At 35.4% G+C, this 16,900-nt stretch overlaps 3 protein-coding genes across 6 annotated transcripts; 2 read left to right on the top strand and 1 right to left on the bottom strand.

The window, feature by feature from the left end:
• The first annotated feature begins 264 nt into the window (after nt 1-264).
• LOC145620527 (putative hexosyltransferase MUCI70) lies at nt 265-5,462 on the top strand. 3 transcript variants are annotated; one of them, XM_081675213.1, is made up of 8 exons: nt 265-412; nt 920-1,059; nt 1,155-1,334; nt 2,119-2,190; nt 2,275-2,474; nt 3,166-3,581; nt 4,052-4,236; nt 5,015-5,462. In XM_081675213.1, exons 2-8 carry the CDS (start codon nt 978-980, stop codon nt 5,383-5,385), a joined length of 1,506 nt encoding a protein of 501 aa, XP_081531339.1. In that variant the 5' UTR covers nt 265-412; nt 920-977; the 3' UTR covers nt 5,386-5,462. The 3 variants fall into 3 exon arrangements, with proteins under 3 accessions (XP_081531339.1, XP_081531340.1, XP_081531341.1); XM_081675214.1 differs by lacking the exon at nt 265-412 and having other exon boundaries at nt 439-1,059; XM_081675215.1 differs by lacking the exons at nt 265-412; nt 920-1,059 and having other exon boundaries at nt 1,161-1,334; nt 2,114-2,190.
• A 461-nt stretch (nt 5,463-5,923) lies between these two features.
• On the bottom strand, nt 5,924-11,844 carry LOC145621099 (uncharacterized). Of its 2 annotated transcripts, none has more exons than XM_081675832.1 (13): nt 11,538-11,844; nt 11,365-11,443; nt 10,370-10,476; nt 10,085-10,153; nt 9,913-9,967; nt 9,417-9,503; nt 9,177-9,334; nt 8,218-8,456; nt 7,854-7,944; nt 7,172-7,300; nt 6,904-7,057; nt 6,456-6,550; nt 5,924-6,366 (listed from the first exon to the last, which is right to left on the bottom strand). In XM_081675832.1, the coding sequence occupies exons 1-13, from the start codon at nt 11,727-11,729 to the stop codon at nt 6,181-6,183; spliced, it is 1,641 nt and encodes a 546-aa protein (XP_081531958.1). In that variant the 5' UTR covers nt 11,730-11,844; the 3' UTR covers nt 5,924-6,180. The 2 variants fall into 2 exon arrangements, with proteins under 2 accessions (XP_081531958.1, XP_081531959.1); XM_081675833.1 differs by having other exon boundaries at nt 5,925-6,366; nt 9,456-9,503; nt 11,538-11,842.
• Nucleotides 11,845-13,143: 1,299 nt separating this feature from the next.
• On the top strand, nt 13,144-16,770 carry LOC145621145 (protein CHAPERONE-LIKE PROTEIN OF POR1, chloroplastic-like). The gene is made up of 3 exons (XM_081675875.1): nt 13,144-13,849; nt 15,296-15,653; nt 16,420-16,770. The coding sequence occupies exons 1-3, from the start codon at nt 13,553-13,555 to the stop codon at nt 16,593-16,595; spliced, it is 831 nt and encodes a 276-aa protein (XP_081532001.1). The 5' UTR covers nt 13,144-13,552; the 3' UTR covers nt 16,596-16,770.
• Nucleotides 16,771-16,900: the final 130 nt, after the last annotated feature.

Raw genomic sequence — 16,900 nt, 5'->3', positions numbered from 1 at the left:
CAAAAGTTTAAGTTTACTAAAAATAATTTCAATTTATTAAAATAAATTTTAATCTACAAAGTATTTATATCATAACTATAAAAAGTGATAAAGATTTATAGCAAATTTGTGCAATTATGTGCACAAAAATATTTGTCTACTACCCAAATATTGAATCCAAATCTTGTGCTATTAAAATTAGGCCCATTTGCTCTAATAGAAAATTAATTGTAAAATTGAAAAATGAAGAAGACAAAAAGGGGAAAAATAAAAAAATTCATAGTTCTTACATTCAAGAGAAAAGAAAGGGAAATTTCACCTGCGGAGTGAGGAGTGCATGTGTTCTTTAAACATTACTCTATCAATCGATTTAAAGAGTCTTGGATCCCCAATTACTCTAACAATCGCGCAATATTCGACATTTATACTTCTGGTAGGTAGCTTCTCACTTTATATGTCCTCAGATCTGGGTTGTTATTTAGATTCTGTTCTAATGATAAAATCATTCTTTCTCATAGATTTTATTATTTTCATTCGTGGGGTTTAACTATTCATTGTTAGTTTATTCTTGTAATGATTTAAAGATTTTATCTTTTTACTCGAATTGCATGCTTTTTACCCTTAGTATTAATTGATTGATTTATTGCTCTTTGCCCATAACAATGGCAATGCCTGGTTTATGGGTTTGTAAATGGCATGAAAATATGAATTGGGTGTATCATTCTTTTCTTGAAGATTGAAAATTAATCAGCATTCAACATAAAACCAATAAAGTTTCTTATTTTACCTGTATTATTTAATTATATGCTATTTTTCCTCGTACATTTTAGTACAGTACCCAGTATTTGATTAGTTTGAAGTGGTTAATTCACCTTCCATTGCCTTGAGTTAAGTAGTTTTTTTAGTTTTTTGTTTTTAAATCAGAGTTTATTGTGCTCAGGGTGCTTTTTGTGATCTGGGTTTCTGAGGGAATGGTAAGAAGTTGAGGGTAAATAACAATGGAGGCTAATTATCAAAGATCAGTATCACAGCGGCCGAGCCGTAGGGCTGACCCTGAGGCTCTTAATCAGAAAGATAAGGGTAATATCTGCATTGTTATGTGTCAGCTTTGAGTATTGTTATCTATTGTGAATCTTTTTCATGGTAAAATGTTGGTGATTTGCTTGTTGTTGCAGATCCTGAAGAGGGATTCTTTTCATCCGGGAGGTTATCAGCTGAGTACCCAATGAGGATGTTGTGGAAAAAAGGTTTTATTCGGTTGCTACTTGTTGGAGGCGTGGTTTGGATGATGCTCATTCTCTCTGTACTGTTAGTTCATATATGGTCATGTCAATCTTCTATCGTTTTCTTTTCAGGTATCATCCAGCTTTATTGTTATGGATTAATTAAAGCTAACGGTTCATTTATGTTCCGAATGTTATCTTTTTGAAGTTCATTTCTTACTAAATTGCTAGTTGCTTGTAGTAGTTCAGGAACTCTCTTTTTTTATGGTGGCTGTTAAGAATGAGATGCAGTAATTTAGGAGTTCATTTTTCCATTGGGTATTAGAGTTTACTCAGAAAATAAGTAAATATAGAAATTTACTGATCATATGAACCTGCATTGTCATTCATGGCACTCAATTAAGACTTCACAAGAATGAGGGCAAGGACTTTACTGGACGAGGTGGATTTTGTGGTTGCTTACAGTAAACCTTCGCATTTTTAAGGAAGTAAATATTTTACCTGTAACTTAAGAGCTATGCCGGGTAAGCATGGAAGCGTGGCATGTCGTAGGATGAGCTGTTGATACTAGAATAATTTTCATATTGCGGCAACCCCTCATAACACATTCACTGAATATCCTTTACGATCGTTGGGTCACTCCTTTACTCTCTCTATCTGTCCACTTATTTTAGGAAAGGTGCTAGCTTGCATACAAAGTTCAAAAAATTTGTATAGGACTTACATTTGAAGGGGGAAGGTGGGGGGGTGGGGTGGGGGGGGGGGGGGGGGGGGTGGCGGGGTTCTGTTTGACTTTAACACATCTTAGCAAACAAATGTTTTAAATGGAGCATGTGTTGGCTTCTCCTTGGTGTTTTCATTACTATGCTTTCCCTTTCTTCATATTTTGCTGAGTCCTTTATGGTTTAAAGTGCAGCTATGTGTAATAGAGAGGGAAAAGTATTTATCATGCTAGACTCAATGGGATTTGTACCAAGACCGCCACATCGTAAGTGTCTGGCCATCTTCTTATTGGAATTCGTTTAATTACTAACTTGACATTAACTTAATTGACAAGCTCTTCTGTTATTAGGCTGTTCAATTCCTGTGGCTGATGACCCTGATGCAATAGTTATACCAAAGGCGAAGACACCTGATACCATTGTGCAAAACCTAACCTATATTGTGGAGGATGAAGAAGCAGATAGTTTATCAAATTCAACCCCTTTATTTGGAGGGAATATAAGCTGGGCACAGAGACAGGATAGTTTTAAATTGAAGCCAAAAATGAAGGTGAGCTAGATTGATATGCATAAATGCTAGTTTGTTGGATGAATTGTGTTCACTTGGAAAGAATGTTTTTTAATTCAAAATATCTGCTTGTTTCAACCCTTTAATGAAAAGGAAAAAAAATTGATGTTTTTTAAAGAACTGATGCTTAGCTTAACTGGTGCCGTATTGCTTGCTTATGAACTTTTTTTATTGGTGGAGGGGGAGGAGGAGGGTGTGTGCAAATTGACTCAGAAATCCAAAGACTGATGGGTTTCAGCCCCTAATCTTACTCCAATAGATCTTTGTTGGAGTATCCTCTTTTTCATCATTTTTAGCTTCCTATCTTAAGCAATGAAGATACAAAGCCACTTCTCAGATATATAGGCTCCTGTGGACCATGTTATTACAACTTCTAAGTGGATTTTCTGGCCAATGAGCTTTCCTCTGCTTCCTGGAATCACTTCCTTTTTCATGTCCTCTTAAAATTCCTTTACTAAGAAAATGAAGGATAGAGCATGGTATTTGAACTTTGAAGCTTTTAGTTTTGGACTTCTCTCCCTTTATGACTAAAACAGGAGCATCTAAAGTGAGCTGATAACTGGAATATAATTGTATAAAGAAAGGGCACTGATAATTTTCCGTCAATTGTGTTGATTTATAAGCTTATAACTTTGATCTTGTTTCCAATTATTGATCACACTTTATATTTCAGGTCCATTGCGGGTTTATGCATAATGGTGGTGATGATATGGATCCAAAAGATATAGAGTATGCCAAGAAGTGTAGGTTTGTAGTTGCATCCGGTATATTTGATGGATATGATACACCACATCAACCTTCTAATATCAGTGCTCGATCACAAAAGCTCTTCTGTTTTCTTATGGTGGTCGATGAGAAGTCCTTTGACTTCATCAAGAGTAATGTCTCTGTAAGAGTGGATACTGATGGGGGCCATTGGGTAGGGATCTGGCGTCTTGTCCTTCTGAAGCATCAACCATATGATGAACCCAGGAGAAATGGGAAGGTTCCTAAAATATTAGTACATAGATTGTTTCCTGAGACGCAGTATAGCATATGGATTGATGGTAAAATGGAGCTTATAGTTGATCCACTACTTATGCTGGAGAGGTATAGCTTTTTTCCAACTATACAGTGACTGGCTCTTTGAAACATAAGTTCTTTTTTAAAATAAAAAAAAAAAAGAAAGTCATTTCTAGTAGTTTACTAGGTCTCACTGAGAGGTCTCTGCTAATACCAAAAGAAAACAAGTAATTGGAGTTCTTGTTCGAATTTACAACATAATACTTAATAAGAAAAAGATCTGCTGTATTGGTGATGTGAGGTTTATAACTAGCTGATATGCCGATCTGAGATCACTTTCTGTCATCCACTGAGGCAGTTTGTTAATTTACTATGAAATCTGAAGGTGTTATGCCATTCCTTGTAGCTAGAAAATGCTTAATTTGGCTGCATGGCACTGTACATGTCTATGGACTTTCTGTATGCTTATGTGGTGATTTGGAAAAGGGCGGGGGTTGTAAATTATTATTGGAATCTCTAGTGATGCACCTTTTAAGTCTTTTGTTTGTCATTTGCAGATACTTGTGGCGAGGCAAGAATACATATGCTATTGCACAGCACAAGCATCATCGTAATGTATTTGAGGAAGCTGATGCAAACAAGCGCAGGAAGCGGTATGCTCGACCACTTATTGATCTTCATATGAAAATCTACTATTACGAAGGAATGGAGCCTTGGAGTCCGTTGAAAAGAAATCCTAGTGGTAAGAATGAAACCATAAAGACTTGTCATGTCTTTCACCTTTATTTGATTCTTTTTGGATATGCTGTATTGGGTGCATACCTTGATACAGAGTACTTTTAAAAAGGGTTCATTAATTCAATATGTGCCATGAGCAATATGTTCAAAACACTCATGGCTAAAGATAAATACTTAGTTGAATGAATCAATTGAAATATACACTTTACTTGAACTTTATTTGCCCTTGTTGAGTCATTTGATGATTTTGAGCGTCACATTGCTCAAATATGTTGTTATATGTTTAAATTATTTTAGCTAGCTATTTTATTATAATGCGTTCTCTTAAAAGCAGTTCATATCTATTAATGATGGAACTATATAAATACAAAATAACTGCAGTCGTTTTCTGTTTTCACACAAAATATATGGTCACTCTATAGTTTAGTTCTCTTTCTTTTGTTTTTTCACGTTTGCTATTTCCTCCCATCCTAATATCCTTATATAATAAAAGCATTGCCTTTTGGCACGATCATTAAGGAAGAAGGGAGAGATAAGAATCTTTGATTTTAGAATGAAGAAAGAAAGAGAGGGTCCATGTGTGGAGAAAAGAAGGTTTCACTTATTGTGAACACAAAAAGTAACGGTGACAATTATATTGGGATAGAGGGAGTATAAATTTCAATTAAAGTTTTAGTCTAATTTAACAAAGTTAGTGAATGGAAATCTACTAATCTAGCCTTATATACGGATTTTGTCTACTATAGAAAATTTTCTTTCTGATACGTGCTTACACTCTGCAGATGTGCCTGAAGGAGCAATCATCATCCGGGAGCATACTGCTTTGAACAATCTATTTAGCTGCTTATGGTTCAATGAGGTTCATCTCTTCACACCAAGAGACCAGTTGAGCTTTGGCTATGTTGTTTATAGGCTGAAAGATAAGTTCAAGTTTTATATGTTCCCAAATTGTGAGTATAATGCACTATTTATCTTGCATCCCCACACTCGAGAGCATTCATCAAAGGTTGAGTGGGTGAAGTCTTTGAGTGAGTTCAAGAAAAATAGCGCTTTGAGAGAAAGTAGAGGAGGATTCGGGTTGTGGACTCCCTACCCTGCTGATCTTAGTAAAGTTGTTTTGCCTACTGTTGTAAGAACATCGAAAGCTGGATGAAATTGAATTAAAATACGATCTCTGATTTTGTTCCTTTTTTTCTGGTAATTATTATATGATCAATATTTTTCCTGTTTTATGTACTTGTGTTTCCGGTTTATGTTATTAAGAGTAATGTTTCTCAATTACGCTATAAAAGGTTTAGCGAATCTCTGATTTCACTATACTAGAGAAATGATGGTACATAAGCATCATTGACAAGGATATGGTTTATATGTAATTGACGGGCAAGTAGGCAACCTATAAGAAACAACAGAGTCAAACTAATGAGTTATGGTTATATGATCTAAATTTATGGCTTTGAGTTTAGAATGATGCTAGATTGCTAGCTAAATTTCTCCTTATTCTTGTTTAATCTGTCTTACTGCAAACGAAGTTGAAAAATTCAATCTTTTTTGGCTTTTAATGTCAATGAATGAAAATATAATGGCTCATCAAGCTCTCTTGCTTCTTATTGGTAAGGCTGTGTGCTGTAGGTATAGTATGTCTGGTTTGCCTGCATCTTAGCTAGAACAGAAGCTTCTTCCGAAGAAATGGAGCAACATTCGTTCCCACGATTCAACTCTTAAAAGTACTTCAAAACTTATTTTACAGCATATGTTTCAGTTGCTGCAATATTATAAATGACAGTATCTATTTGATTGTTTTTTTTTTTTATAAACTGATTACATCATGTACAAAATAATCAAGACTTTGAAAACCTGTACATCAGGACAATTAGAGAGAATTTATTAACAGATAAGGTATAGTTGTATATAACTTATTAGCTTATAGTATTATGTAGGCATAATCTTCTCACTGAAGGAGATAACTGGACCAAGGAAGCTGAGCTCTGAACTCATTAAAACTTCTGTTAAGGTTCCGAAGTGCTTCTATATGAGGTTCATCCTCCGTAATTGGAATAATTTTTGCAAAACTTCCTTCCTCTAGATAATCCACCACCCTGTTGGCAGCTTCAAGTCCGGTCACATAGGATTTTTCCTGCCAAAAGAGAAAATAAGAACTAGCATATGATTGCTTATACACAATACTGGTAATAATTTGATTTACAAGAATGGTGGTTTCTATACCTGTGACCATGAACCATGTCTGTTTATCGTCCAATCTCCAGCCATAAACAAATTCGGGAAAGAAGTTGAACCGCGCATCGAGTACTTGTAAGATCCTTTTGATTGACAGAGTAAAAATTACCAAGCATTAGTCATTGCAAGACTGGTCTGACAGGAAAATGTTTGACAGCAAGCGTTTCTCTAAGATAGTTGAAATAGAGGGCATGGTTTACTTCTTCTGTCTAGAATTAATAGTCATGCTTTCCATTCCCTCATAATAATTGATAACATATAGAAGACCCTTTAATTGTAGAGTGGTTCCTATCCTTTTCCCACGCCATATTAGAAGATTCAACCATAAACCAATCAAATTCAGAATATGTGACATCAATTTTCCACACCGTCAGTCAGTCATACTATAGTGCTACTTTGGGCAGGATATCGTATAAGTTCTTGCTCACTAACTAACCTGGGAAAAAATGAGTCAAGGAGTTCGGAAATCTTTTAATCTCCTTGTCAATGATTCGAGCACCTGCAAGTTCTTTAATGCATTTTGAAAGGTAAGACATGGCTCTTGCAGAGATTTGTTCGTCGGTCAGGGGCAAGAGTGCATTTGCATGATACTGCAACATTTAAGCACTATAAGGATAGACTATCGTATTTGCATATTACATATAAATATTTCTGAAGACATATCTGCTCAAGATGTTGTAAAGAAAACTATGTTATATACTTACAAAGTCAGCCTGTAAGACTGTTGTTTCATCATTTTCATGCTCCTCATATATAGCATTCAAGTCAAAGAAAGTCCACCCGCTTAATGCATCAAATCCTGAGCAGGCATTGCATGCTTTCGGAATGGTTATCTGGCAGAATATGAGAAAAGGAGATCAGTCTCTGTAAGTCTGATTTATATACTCTTGACATCCACCTTAACCAAAGCACAAGGTTCCCATGCAGTCTTACTTATGCTAAGCAAGATTGCGAGGAAGAGGTTTGCTAGTAGTAGCAGGTACTTCCAATAGGTAAGAATGTAAGAGTACTCTTGCCGTCAAGGTGTGATTATCACGTATAGTATTTTTCAACATATTAGAAATTTTTGAAAAATAAGTCATATTTCCTAGAATGCTATTGGTTGTGATTAGTCTTGCCATTACACCCCTACCAAGTAACTGGGAATGGTCCGACTATATAAGGGATCAGTAAATGGACAATGTGGCTATTACTTTTGGACAGGGGGTTTGTTTACGGTTACTCCAACAGATAATAAGAGGTGTGGGCGTATGGCCCTAGAAACAAAAGAAGTGAAGGGTATCAAAATTGCTAGTCTCTTTCGTCCAAAAAAAAAAAAAAAAAAAACTGCTAGTCTTGGAAAAGGAAGAATTATGTTGATAAAGAATGGAGAAGGGTGGCTTGTACCTTTTGATCAAGACGTAGTTTAACAGAAAGCGCATCAACACAAGCCAAGTTCAGAACTTTCAGAAACTCTTCCCTCATACATAATGCTGAACTAAAAAAAGATGGGGAAGCCAGTTAAACAAATAATACTGCAAATCTTGCAGTTAGATAGATAATGAAACAGAATAATTCGATTGAGTAAAATTTTCCAAAGACTCAGTTGAAGACAAATGCTTGCAATATACAGCTAAAGTACACCTCCAAAAAGGATATCCCCATCAGTCCATCACATATATATATCTGGATTGAATCTAAGGAAGAACATTTATAATGAAACATTTCAGCACGTGTATCTGAGCGCAGGTTATGGGAGTATATAGCAGACCTTCTTTGTATGATTTCCTGAAGGTTGGAGATACCCATAGCCAAGATCACTGCATCAGCCTTTATTCTGTCATTCCCGCAAAGTACTTCTGAAACACAACCTGTTTCTTCATTGAAGAAGAAATCTGTAACTCCTCTGCCTCTACGAAATTCACACCCATTACTTTTCAATAACTCCCTCCATGGCTCAAATATTCTTTCTTTCACACTTCCGCGACACAGCAACTTGTCAGAATTTTCCTGCCTCATTTCAGAGAAGAGTTCAGAGGCACAAACAAATCATCAACAAGGAAAAAAAGAAGCTGAGTGAGTTCCAATAGTGATTAGAGTACAGGGGCAATATAAATATGTAATTAGCATGATTTGAAATAGCACGGTCAATTACAATTTTACTAGAAAAAAGAACAGCAAAAAAGCAGGAGGCTTGTCCTGCTTGAATTGAAATAGCAAGGTCATTTACAATTCTGTTGTATCAATCATACTCCCTTCATCCTTTTTTTTTGAAAGACTCCATACTCCCTTCATCCTTGTTAAAGCAAGCACTGAACTTTTTGCTCGGAGATCAAAAAGAGCAAAAGAATAGAGAGAAAAAAGTTGATGAGTGGGTATGAGGTCAAACTAGAAAAAATTTAGAGGACAATTAACTAAAAATGGAATGTATAGTTAAATATGAGAAATCCAAGTATGGTAATTATATACTTTAACAAGTGAGGGAGAAAGTATTTCATTCGAGGTTTAAAAACTGTGTAAGTTGACAGGAAATACAAACTAGCAAAAGGTTGAATTCTTGTTCTATCTTGACTATATATGACTACTGAGTAAGCTGAACATGTTCTGAGTATTTAGTTGGAAACTGCTCAGGTGTCTTTTCTTCCTTAATTATAGTAAGCAGAATAAGCTGAACATGTTATGGGTACGAGCACATAACATAATGTTTCTATAGAGCTATAGGAATTAAACCTGATGAGCAACGACATAGTAGTAGAGCACAGCCAGAGTGGCAGCTGCACTAATTTGCTCAGTTGGGGCATATAAACGCGCTTCAAGCAATGGCTCCAAAACATTTCGGTACAGCTTCTCGGAGCATCCAAACTGTCTTAAAAGCTCTCTTGCAGTAACTGAGTTGAAAATAGAAACACCAAAGTGAGAAACCTAAAGAGCATCCTATAATTTTCATGGATGAAGGAAAAAAGATATTACAACACATTACTAGTACTTGGGCACCAAAAGCATTCTCACTTGGATCATATTTTCTCCATGCTGAATCAGTGTTGTCAAAATCTATCACTGCCAAACATATGTGACATACATAGAAGTCAAAATGCAATAAAAATAAGAATCCTGAAAGTTGGAAATCTTGGTTGCAGATATAAGACTTTTGTTGACTAGATTTCAGCAAACACGTTTTTACAGAAAGAAAATGGTACTGCTGATTGGTTGGCAAATGATTAACATCTTGTTAGTAGGAGATAGATATTGTTCTTAAACCAGTCTCAGATCAAGATTGAATTCTCTCTCAATACTATTTAGGATTCTATTTAGTGAGAACGGTATCATATAATGAGTTTTTCATTGCCTTACAAAATGCAAAAAAAAAAAAAAAAAAAAAAAAAACCTGATGCATAACTTAGCATTAGAAACCAGCTACACCATACATCACACTATCACACAGTAATTGTATCAAAACAAGCTTTACCTGCAGCCAATAGAGGAAGTGATGTCAAACGATCCACCAGAGGTAGCCGCGTGAACTGCAGTAATAGCCAGAAATCGCGTTGAAAGCATGAAACTTAGCATTGTCCACGATAATGCAATCAGAAACTTTATTTGCTCAATATTTATGTAATGGCAGCTTCTTTGGAACATACTTGGGTCTGTATTAGAGGTCCCAGTGGAGTAGGCAGTTGAGGCACATCTTGAAAGACAGGAAATTCCACCTGCAGAACAATCAAAGTGTGCTCAAATAAGATGATCACAAGACTGAAGCCGTGAATATACATAGATACCCGGTTTATTTCATCTGATTTTCTTACAGGTACCAAACAAACCATTTAGTCCATTTTGGCCTCAGATACTTAAAACCTCCCTTACAAAAACTAATAAAGTTTCTGGTGTAATGTATGTAAACATATGAAAAAGGACAGCAGCAGTACCTCCAATCCCTCCTCAGAGTACTGTGCAGATTTCAACCAATTTGTGAACGGTTTGATGCCAAGCTCATCGACAAGGCTAAATATATTGCAGTAGGGGTACCAAAAACCTGAAATCAACAACACTCTAGGCTCGAGAAGTATTATGTAAAATCATCCAACAGGATAGCAAGACAATCAAATCCTTAAGCCCCTTTCTGATATGGACAATATCATATTAAGTGTACCTAATAATACAAAATCACCAACAATATGAATATTCCTCTCACTCCAATACCCTATTGGCTTACTTGGTAGGCATTGTTATATTCTGGTCAACTGACTGCAATGATCAGCACTGATTTTGCAAAATTTCACAGAAATTGTTTCTTAAATGCAAAAATTAAACCCTAAAAGACACAGAATAAGGTTCATACTGCCAAGCTGCATTGGCCTAATTTCGACATTAGACAGTAATATAATCCCAATGTACATTATATTTGGCTCGAGAAGTATTATGTAAAATCATCCAACAGGATATAAAGACAATAAAATCCTTAAGCCCCTATTTGATATGGATAATATCATATTAAGTGTACCTAACAATACAAAATCACCAACGATTTGAATATATCTCTCAATAATTGAACACCCTATTGGCATATTTAATAGTTATTGTTACATTCTAGTTGACTGACTGCAATAATCAACACTGATATTGCAAAAAACACAAAATGATGTGCATACTGTCAAGTTGCATTAGCCAAATTTCGACTTTAAACAATAATATAGTGCCAATGTACATTATTTTTGTGCAATCTATTGCAACTTGTCTATGTACTCCCTAGTTCTCCCTCCATTTGCCTATAATCAATTGCAATTTATTCATTACATTTGAAGGATTTCCGGAAAAAGTTGTCGCCTTTCCTAATACAATCACGAGAAATTTGGACAATGCAACAACTTGCAATAGCAGAATTGCCAATCAAATAAACAATCATACAACTTTGTCATGATACCTTGAATTCCAACTTCATCAGGAGTATAAGTAGAAAACCCAGATTCCACACCCCCTTCAAGAACAGTAACATCAAACCCCTGAAAATTCAATTGACCCCAATCCAAAATCCATCAAACTCAACACAAAAAAAGTCAAAGTTACTCAATGAAGAAAATTTAGAGAGAGAAAGACCTGTTTAGTGAGATGATGGGCCGCACCAAGCCCAGCCCAACCCGACCCAACAACCAGAACTCTCTTCTTGCTTTCTTTGGGTTGTGGGCCCTGATTTTGGGAACTTTCTGCCCTGCAACAAAATCTTCTACTCCTGTTATGTTTACATGAATTTGAAACAAAGAAAGGGGTGATCTTCAAGCAAGACAACATTTATTTATTTTTTTCTTTTTTTAGATGAACACTTTTTAGCTTTTTTATATGAACACTTTTTTTGTTTTCAATAAATAATTGTTATGTTTGTTATGTTGATTTCCTTTAATCCTCACCACTAATGTTTACTGCTCATGAATCACTAATTTCATTCATTAGAGCCTTAAGACAGTTAAGTGGTGTATAAGAGCACTCACATCAGCGAGCAAAAAATGAGTTGTTCATTCTCTCTCTAGCCACTTTCTCTCTCTTCTAACTCATGAACATTTTTGTGATCATATTTTTATCCCACCAATGATCAAAAAAATTTTCTTCCCCATTCTCTCTCTGCTACATCTTCTCTCTTACTTTTACTAATACCATTTATAATTCTCTCTACTATATTATTTTTAATTCTTTTTTTTTACTTGTCTTGTGGACCCCACATGGTTACTATTCATCTTTAAAAATGCTCATCCTATGAGCAATTTTCATTTTGCTCATGAGTATTTTTGCTTTTGCTCATTGATGTAAGTCATTTTTGTTTTAATTTCACCTAAAGTTTTGCTCATGAACATTTTTTTGCTCATTGTTGGGAATGCTCTAAGAGCAATTTAGTATTACCTACGTGTCAGATTAAATGCATCATTTAACTTATGATCCTAAAAAAAAAAAATAATAAAATAAAAAATAAAAAACTTGTTCATAATTTTGAAATTAATTCGGAGTATATTAAATCAAATATTATAAAATGTTATGGGTTTATCTCAATCACTCAATGTATATGTTTGGGGTATAACCGTATAAGTCAAATTAGTTTTTTACTCTTAATATATGCTTGATATTAATGGTTAAAAGTATAGATCCAGTACAAAGACAAACATAAAATGAGTTGCCAATAACTTGTCATGTTAGGAATCCGCCTAGTAAAAAATTATACAGTAGTTCTATTAAAGATATAGAATAAGAATTTACATGGAGTACATGTCTTAAGATAAGCTACAGGGGAGGGGAAAAAAAAAATGGTTTTATCATTCACAAAGATGTCCCCACCTCATAAGTATCATCCTAAACATACAATCAAAAACTCCAAAATACCCCCAACCCAAGGGAAATCTATCACCCCTCATTCTTGTCAATTTGTCAATCTGAAACGCCTCCTAGTAGAATGATTGAATACCTTGCATTTTGGGCTATTTTAGCCTTTCCTTCAAAGCAATTCTTGTCCTCATTTTCAAGACTAGTTCTACTAAATTAAGCAACTTGGATTCTTTCTAATCACACAAAAAGTGAAACCAAAAAAACAAAAAATAAAAAAATCCCAAACCTTGGCTTTTTATTATTATTATTATTATTTTTAACAAATAGTTAAAACACGATAACACTACCACCAACAAGGCAACAACAACAATGTCAAAACCTTTATCCCAAAAGGATATGATCGGCCACATGAACCAAATTTTTTTCCCGATTAATGCCATTATCATTCTTAAAAAATTGAGGAGTAGATCCACAACTATACTTCATTTGTTGGTCCACAAACAAATAAGCTGAAACTGACCACCATTATATTTTTATCTCTTTCCCCTTCTCAAACACACAAACACTTGTATAGCAAAATCCTCTCACAACACTCAACCATCAAACCAACAATATCCAAAACAAAACTACATTCTTTTCAATCAAAACCCAACAATTTTTTTTTTTCTTTTTTTTTTTTTTTTTTTTTTTTTTTTTACATTCTTCAACCCTTTTATATTCTTCAAACAAATAAATACATAAAATAAAAATATTATATTTATAGCCTCACAAAATTTCTCTGGCCAAAAAACCCACCACCAAAAATGTCAGCTTCTCTCTCCGTGCGGCCCACTAGCCCCGGATTCCATCGCACCACGGCCCAGCCCAGTTGGCCCAGACGCTGTTGGGCCGTCTCTATACCCTCCCGTCGGACCTTAGCACCGGGCACCACCTTGGTTCGGGCCGGGTCTCGGGCCGATGACTCAGCCCCGTTTGGGATGTCAGTGGAAAACGCTTTGAAGCTTCTGGGTGTGTCGGAAGGAGCTTCCTTTGATGATATTTTGCGTGCAAAAAATTCAATCATAGCTTCTTGTAACGATGACCCTCAAACTGTTGCTCAGGTTTAACAAGTGTAAATTTTTCAGCACCTTTACTATTTCAATTTAGCTATTTATTTGTTTGATTTATGTTGTTATTTGAGTTAATTATTGATTTGGGTGTTTGGATTCATTTATAATTTGTTGTTTGGATGATTGGATTATGTTTTTTGATTCTGGGTTTTCTTGGGATAAAGTTGATTTTAGTTGGTTTTGATTTTGTTTTATGTGATTAGTTTCAATGACGATGATGAGTTTTTGCTCCCTTAAAATTTGAGGATGATGTTTTTGGAGTGTGTAATTATGTGGTTGTTAATTGTTGGTGGGTTTTGATCTTTGATGTGGTATATAGCATAAATTCAGTTAGTAGTACATGATTTCGCCGTTTTGTGATGAAATTCTATTGAGATGAGGCTAGATAGAATCTGATTTTATCTACAGAGCTTGGAAGTAGTACTTGATTTCGCCGTTTTTGTGATGAGTTGCTATTGAACTTACTATAATGTTTCTCAAGTTCATTGATGAAGTAATAATGTAGTATGCTATGTGGACAGTGGTGGAGTTATATTTGTCTTTACATAAACAAGATGATCTTTGGTTTCCTCATCTTGACTCGAAGATTTCCAATTCAATCCAATTTAGTTGATGTTTCTTTAGGTAGTCCTTAGCCAGGTAGCTAGGAAATGAAACATGTTTCAATTTGTGGTTTAGGTTTGGAGAATGGAGGGTTATGGCTAACTAATTAGATAGTAGAAACTAGATACAGGTGCTTGGTGATGATGAAAACTAAATAAAGAATTGGTATTGGTGGGGGCATTTTCTTGCTTTTGAGCTATTAATGAGACGGCGATGAATGTTATAGATGTTTCTGCTTTCCATACAAGATAGTGCATGAATATTTAACGTAATGTGTTTCCACTCATTGCCTAGGGTTTAAATTCAGGAAGAATCAATATAGATAAACCCAACTAATGAAATTGATAGTTTGGATGCTTATTGTACTGTTATATTTTTCTATACTTGGGTTTATTTTATTGGACCACTAATAATTGGGTTTATCTGTTTAGATTTTCTTAATCCTGTTACCATAATGTTGTAGCTGAACACTACATCCTCTCTCTACCCACTTCTCCAACCACCTGAGTGACTGATCACTACTGATGTTGATTTTGGCACTGGCTCAGTAATATAAGCATGACCAACTATCCTTGATGTTGCTCCTCATAGACGTTTATGCTTCATTCTTTTCACCTGAAAACTTCTTTTTAAACTACACTTATTAGATGCAAATAAATATGGAAGCCGCCCTTGTCATTTCACCTGGACTTGTTTTTAACTTTTTACTATGACTTGTTTGAACTTATCTGAAAATACTCACCTCAAACTTATTTTTGTAAGGTAAACAGAACAAGGATATAGCCTATGCCTTATGAGCTTACATGTCTTGCCTCAAATGTCATGTTTTTTCAGGTAGAAGCTGCTTATGATATGTTGCTCATGCAGAGCTTAACACAGCGCCGAGCTGGAAAAGTTGTTAACAACAGTGTTCGCTTTGCTGATGTTAAACCTGTGAACTCCCCTAGTATGGGGACGATGCCTCAGTGGCTGCAATCTTCAATGAAAAGTTCTTCTGTTACGGTTGAAACGCCTGCTGCATCAGACCTGGGATTGCAGGCTGGTGTTTATGGCGCAATGATGGTCTTGACCTATATCAATGGAACATCATCATCTGCTGGAGCTGTGGCTGGGGCAGATGTTCCGGGATTTATCCTAGCCACCAGTTTTGGCGCATCCCTATATTTCATGACGAAAAAGAATGTGAAGTTAGGTATGGCACACTGTGGCTCTTAACTCTAAATTTTCATTCATGTAGCTGATATACTCTTTTGCAACACATGTAACTGTTGTACTCTTCTGCAACACATGTAACTGGAATTATGTTCTAGATTCATTTGAAAACATTATTTCAAAGACCTATCATCATCTGGAGGGTAAGACCTTGAGCCTAAGTCACCTGCATTGTTGTACTGGGCGGTCAACATGTCATTGCGTAGTTGATGCACTGTATAATTATGTAAAATAATTCCAGCAAGAATAAAGAAGATTTCTTTTGTTGGTGCTGCATTACCTACCCATCCATAAAAAGAAAGAAAGCACATTAAGAAATTGATGTTGGGGAACTTGGCCCACATCTTTCCAGTTGAACCCAATTACCATTATGTTGTTCCCAAAGCATTTGTTATTTTTGGATTAAAAATTAAGTAGCCTATTTGTCTTACTAGTTAGGGATAGTTGGGCCATTGGGGAACTAACAAGGGCAAAATGTCCTGAATGTTTTAACTGAGCATGTTGTAGTTACACATCGTTTCAGCCGTTTAGGAAACTATTGAAAATATTCTCTCCCCCTTGTAAAGCTGTAGTTGCCTAATTGTTAGGAAATTATCTGGATCTTATCAAGAATGTGATTACAATTTAAACTATTTAAGCTTATGGGGAATGCATCCTTAACGTTGCTACTGAATGCTACGGAGTACATACTACTTGTATCATGTGTGATTATTATAAGTATTGATTGGAAGCTGGTGTGTTTTCAGGGAAAGCAACTCTGATAACCGCGGGTGGACTTGTTGCTGGTGCAGTTGTTGGTTCAGCTGTTGAAAACTGGCTACAGGTAGATATTGTTCCGTTTCTTGGTCTGCACTCTCCCGCTGCAGTTATCGGTGAATTTATCATCCTCTCCCAGTTTTTGGTCTCTCTATATCTTAGGTAGGCTCTAACAAAGTTGTAATTATGCCTTGCAGTTTAAAATTACAGACTCCTAGTTTTACTTTTTGCTCGAACATATCCTTGCATTTTTAGGATGTGTAGCTCATGTTATGTACAAAGGAAATGTAGCAGAAAATTCTTATTATTTATAGTATATACTATGGATTTCTTACTTATTACATACGACTACTTTTGTGCATGAAAAGTCTGGCATCATGAGTTATAAATGTTACAAAGTGCAGAATAATGAATATCAGCCTCATTAGTCATTATGTACACTTACGGTGTTGAAATGCATTGCTGAAACTT

Source organism: Chenopodium album, chromosome 27, assembly GCF_948465745.1.
Source record: "Chenopodium album chromosome 27, dcCheAlbu1.1, whole genome shotgun sequence".
Classification (NCBI taxonomy): Eukaryota; Viridiplantae; Streptophyta; class Magnoliopsida; order Caryophyllales; family Amaranthaceae; genus Chenopodium; species Chenopodium album.
The sequence above is the reverse complement of the archived record's forward strand: the minus strand, read 5'-3'. Positions and strand labels throughout refer to the sequence as shown.

What these genes read in the sequence shown, in the direction of transcription:
- LOC145620527 (XM_081675213.1), top strand. Translation starts at nt 978, where the DNA reads ATGGAGGCTAATTATCAAAGATCAGTATCACAGCGGCCGAGCCGTAGG. An exon ending in TCTTAATCAGAAAGATAAGG is followed by an intron (nt 1,060 to 1,154) that starts GTAATATCTGCA and finishes TTGTTGTTGCAG; the next exon opens with ATCCTGAAGAGGGATTCTTT. An exon ending in AATTGAAGCCAAAAATGAAG is followed by an intron (nt 2,475 to 3,165) that starts GTGAGCTAGATT and finishes TTTATATTTCAG; the next exon opens with GTCCATTGCGGGTTTATGCA.
- LOC145621099 (XM_081675832.1), bottom strand. Translation starts at nt 11,729, where the DNA reads ATGTTGTCTTGCTTGAAGATCACCCCTTTCTTTGTTTCAAATTCATGT. An exon ending in ACTCTGAGGAGGGATTGGAG is followed by an intron (nt 10,154 to 10,369) that starts GTACTGCTGCTG and finishes ATTGTTCTGCAG; the next exon opens with GTGGAATTTCCTGTCTTTCA. An exon ending in CTTGACTCATTTTTTCCCAG is followed by an intron (nt 6,551 to 6,903) that starts GTTAGTTAGTGA and finishes GTCAATCAAAAG; the next exon opens with GATCTTACAAGTACTCGATG.
- LOC145621145 (XM_081675875.1), top strand. Translation starts at nt 13,553, where the DNA reads ATGTCAGCTTCTCTCTCCGTGCGGCCCACTAGCCCCGGATTCCATCGC. An exon ending in ACCCTCAAACTGTTGCTCAG is followed by an intron (nt 13,850 to 15,295) that starts GTTTAACAAGTG and finishes ATGTTTTTTCAG; the next exon opens with GTAGAAGCTGCTTATGATAT. An exon ending in GAAAAAGAATGTGAAGTTAG is followed by an intron (nt 15,654 to 16,419) that starts GTATGGCACACT and finishes GTGTGTTTTCAG; the next exon opens with GGAAAGCAACTCTGATAACC.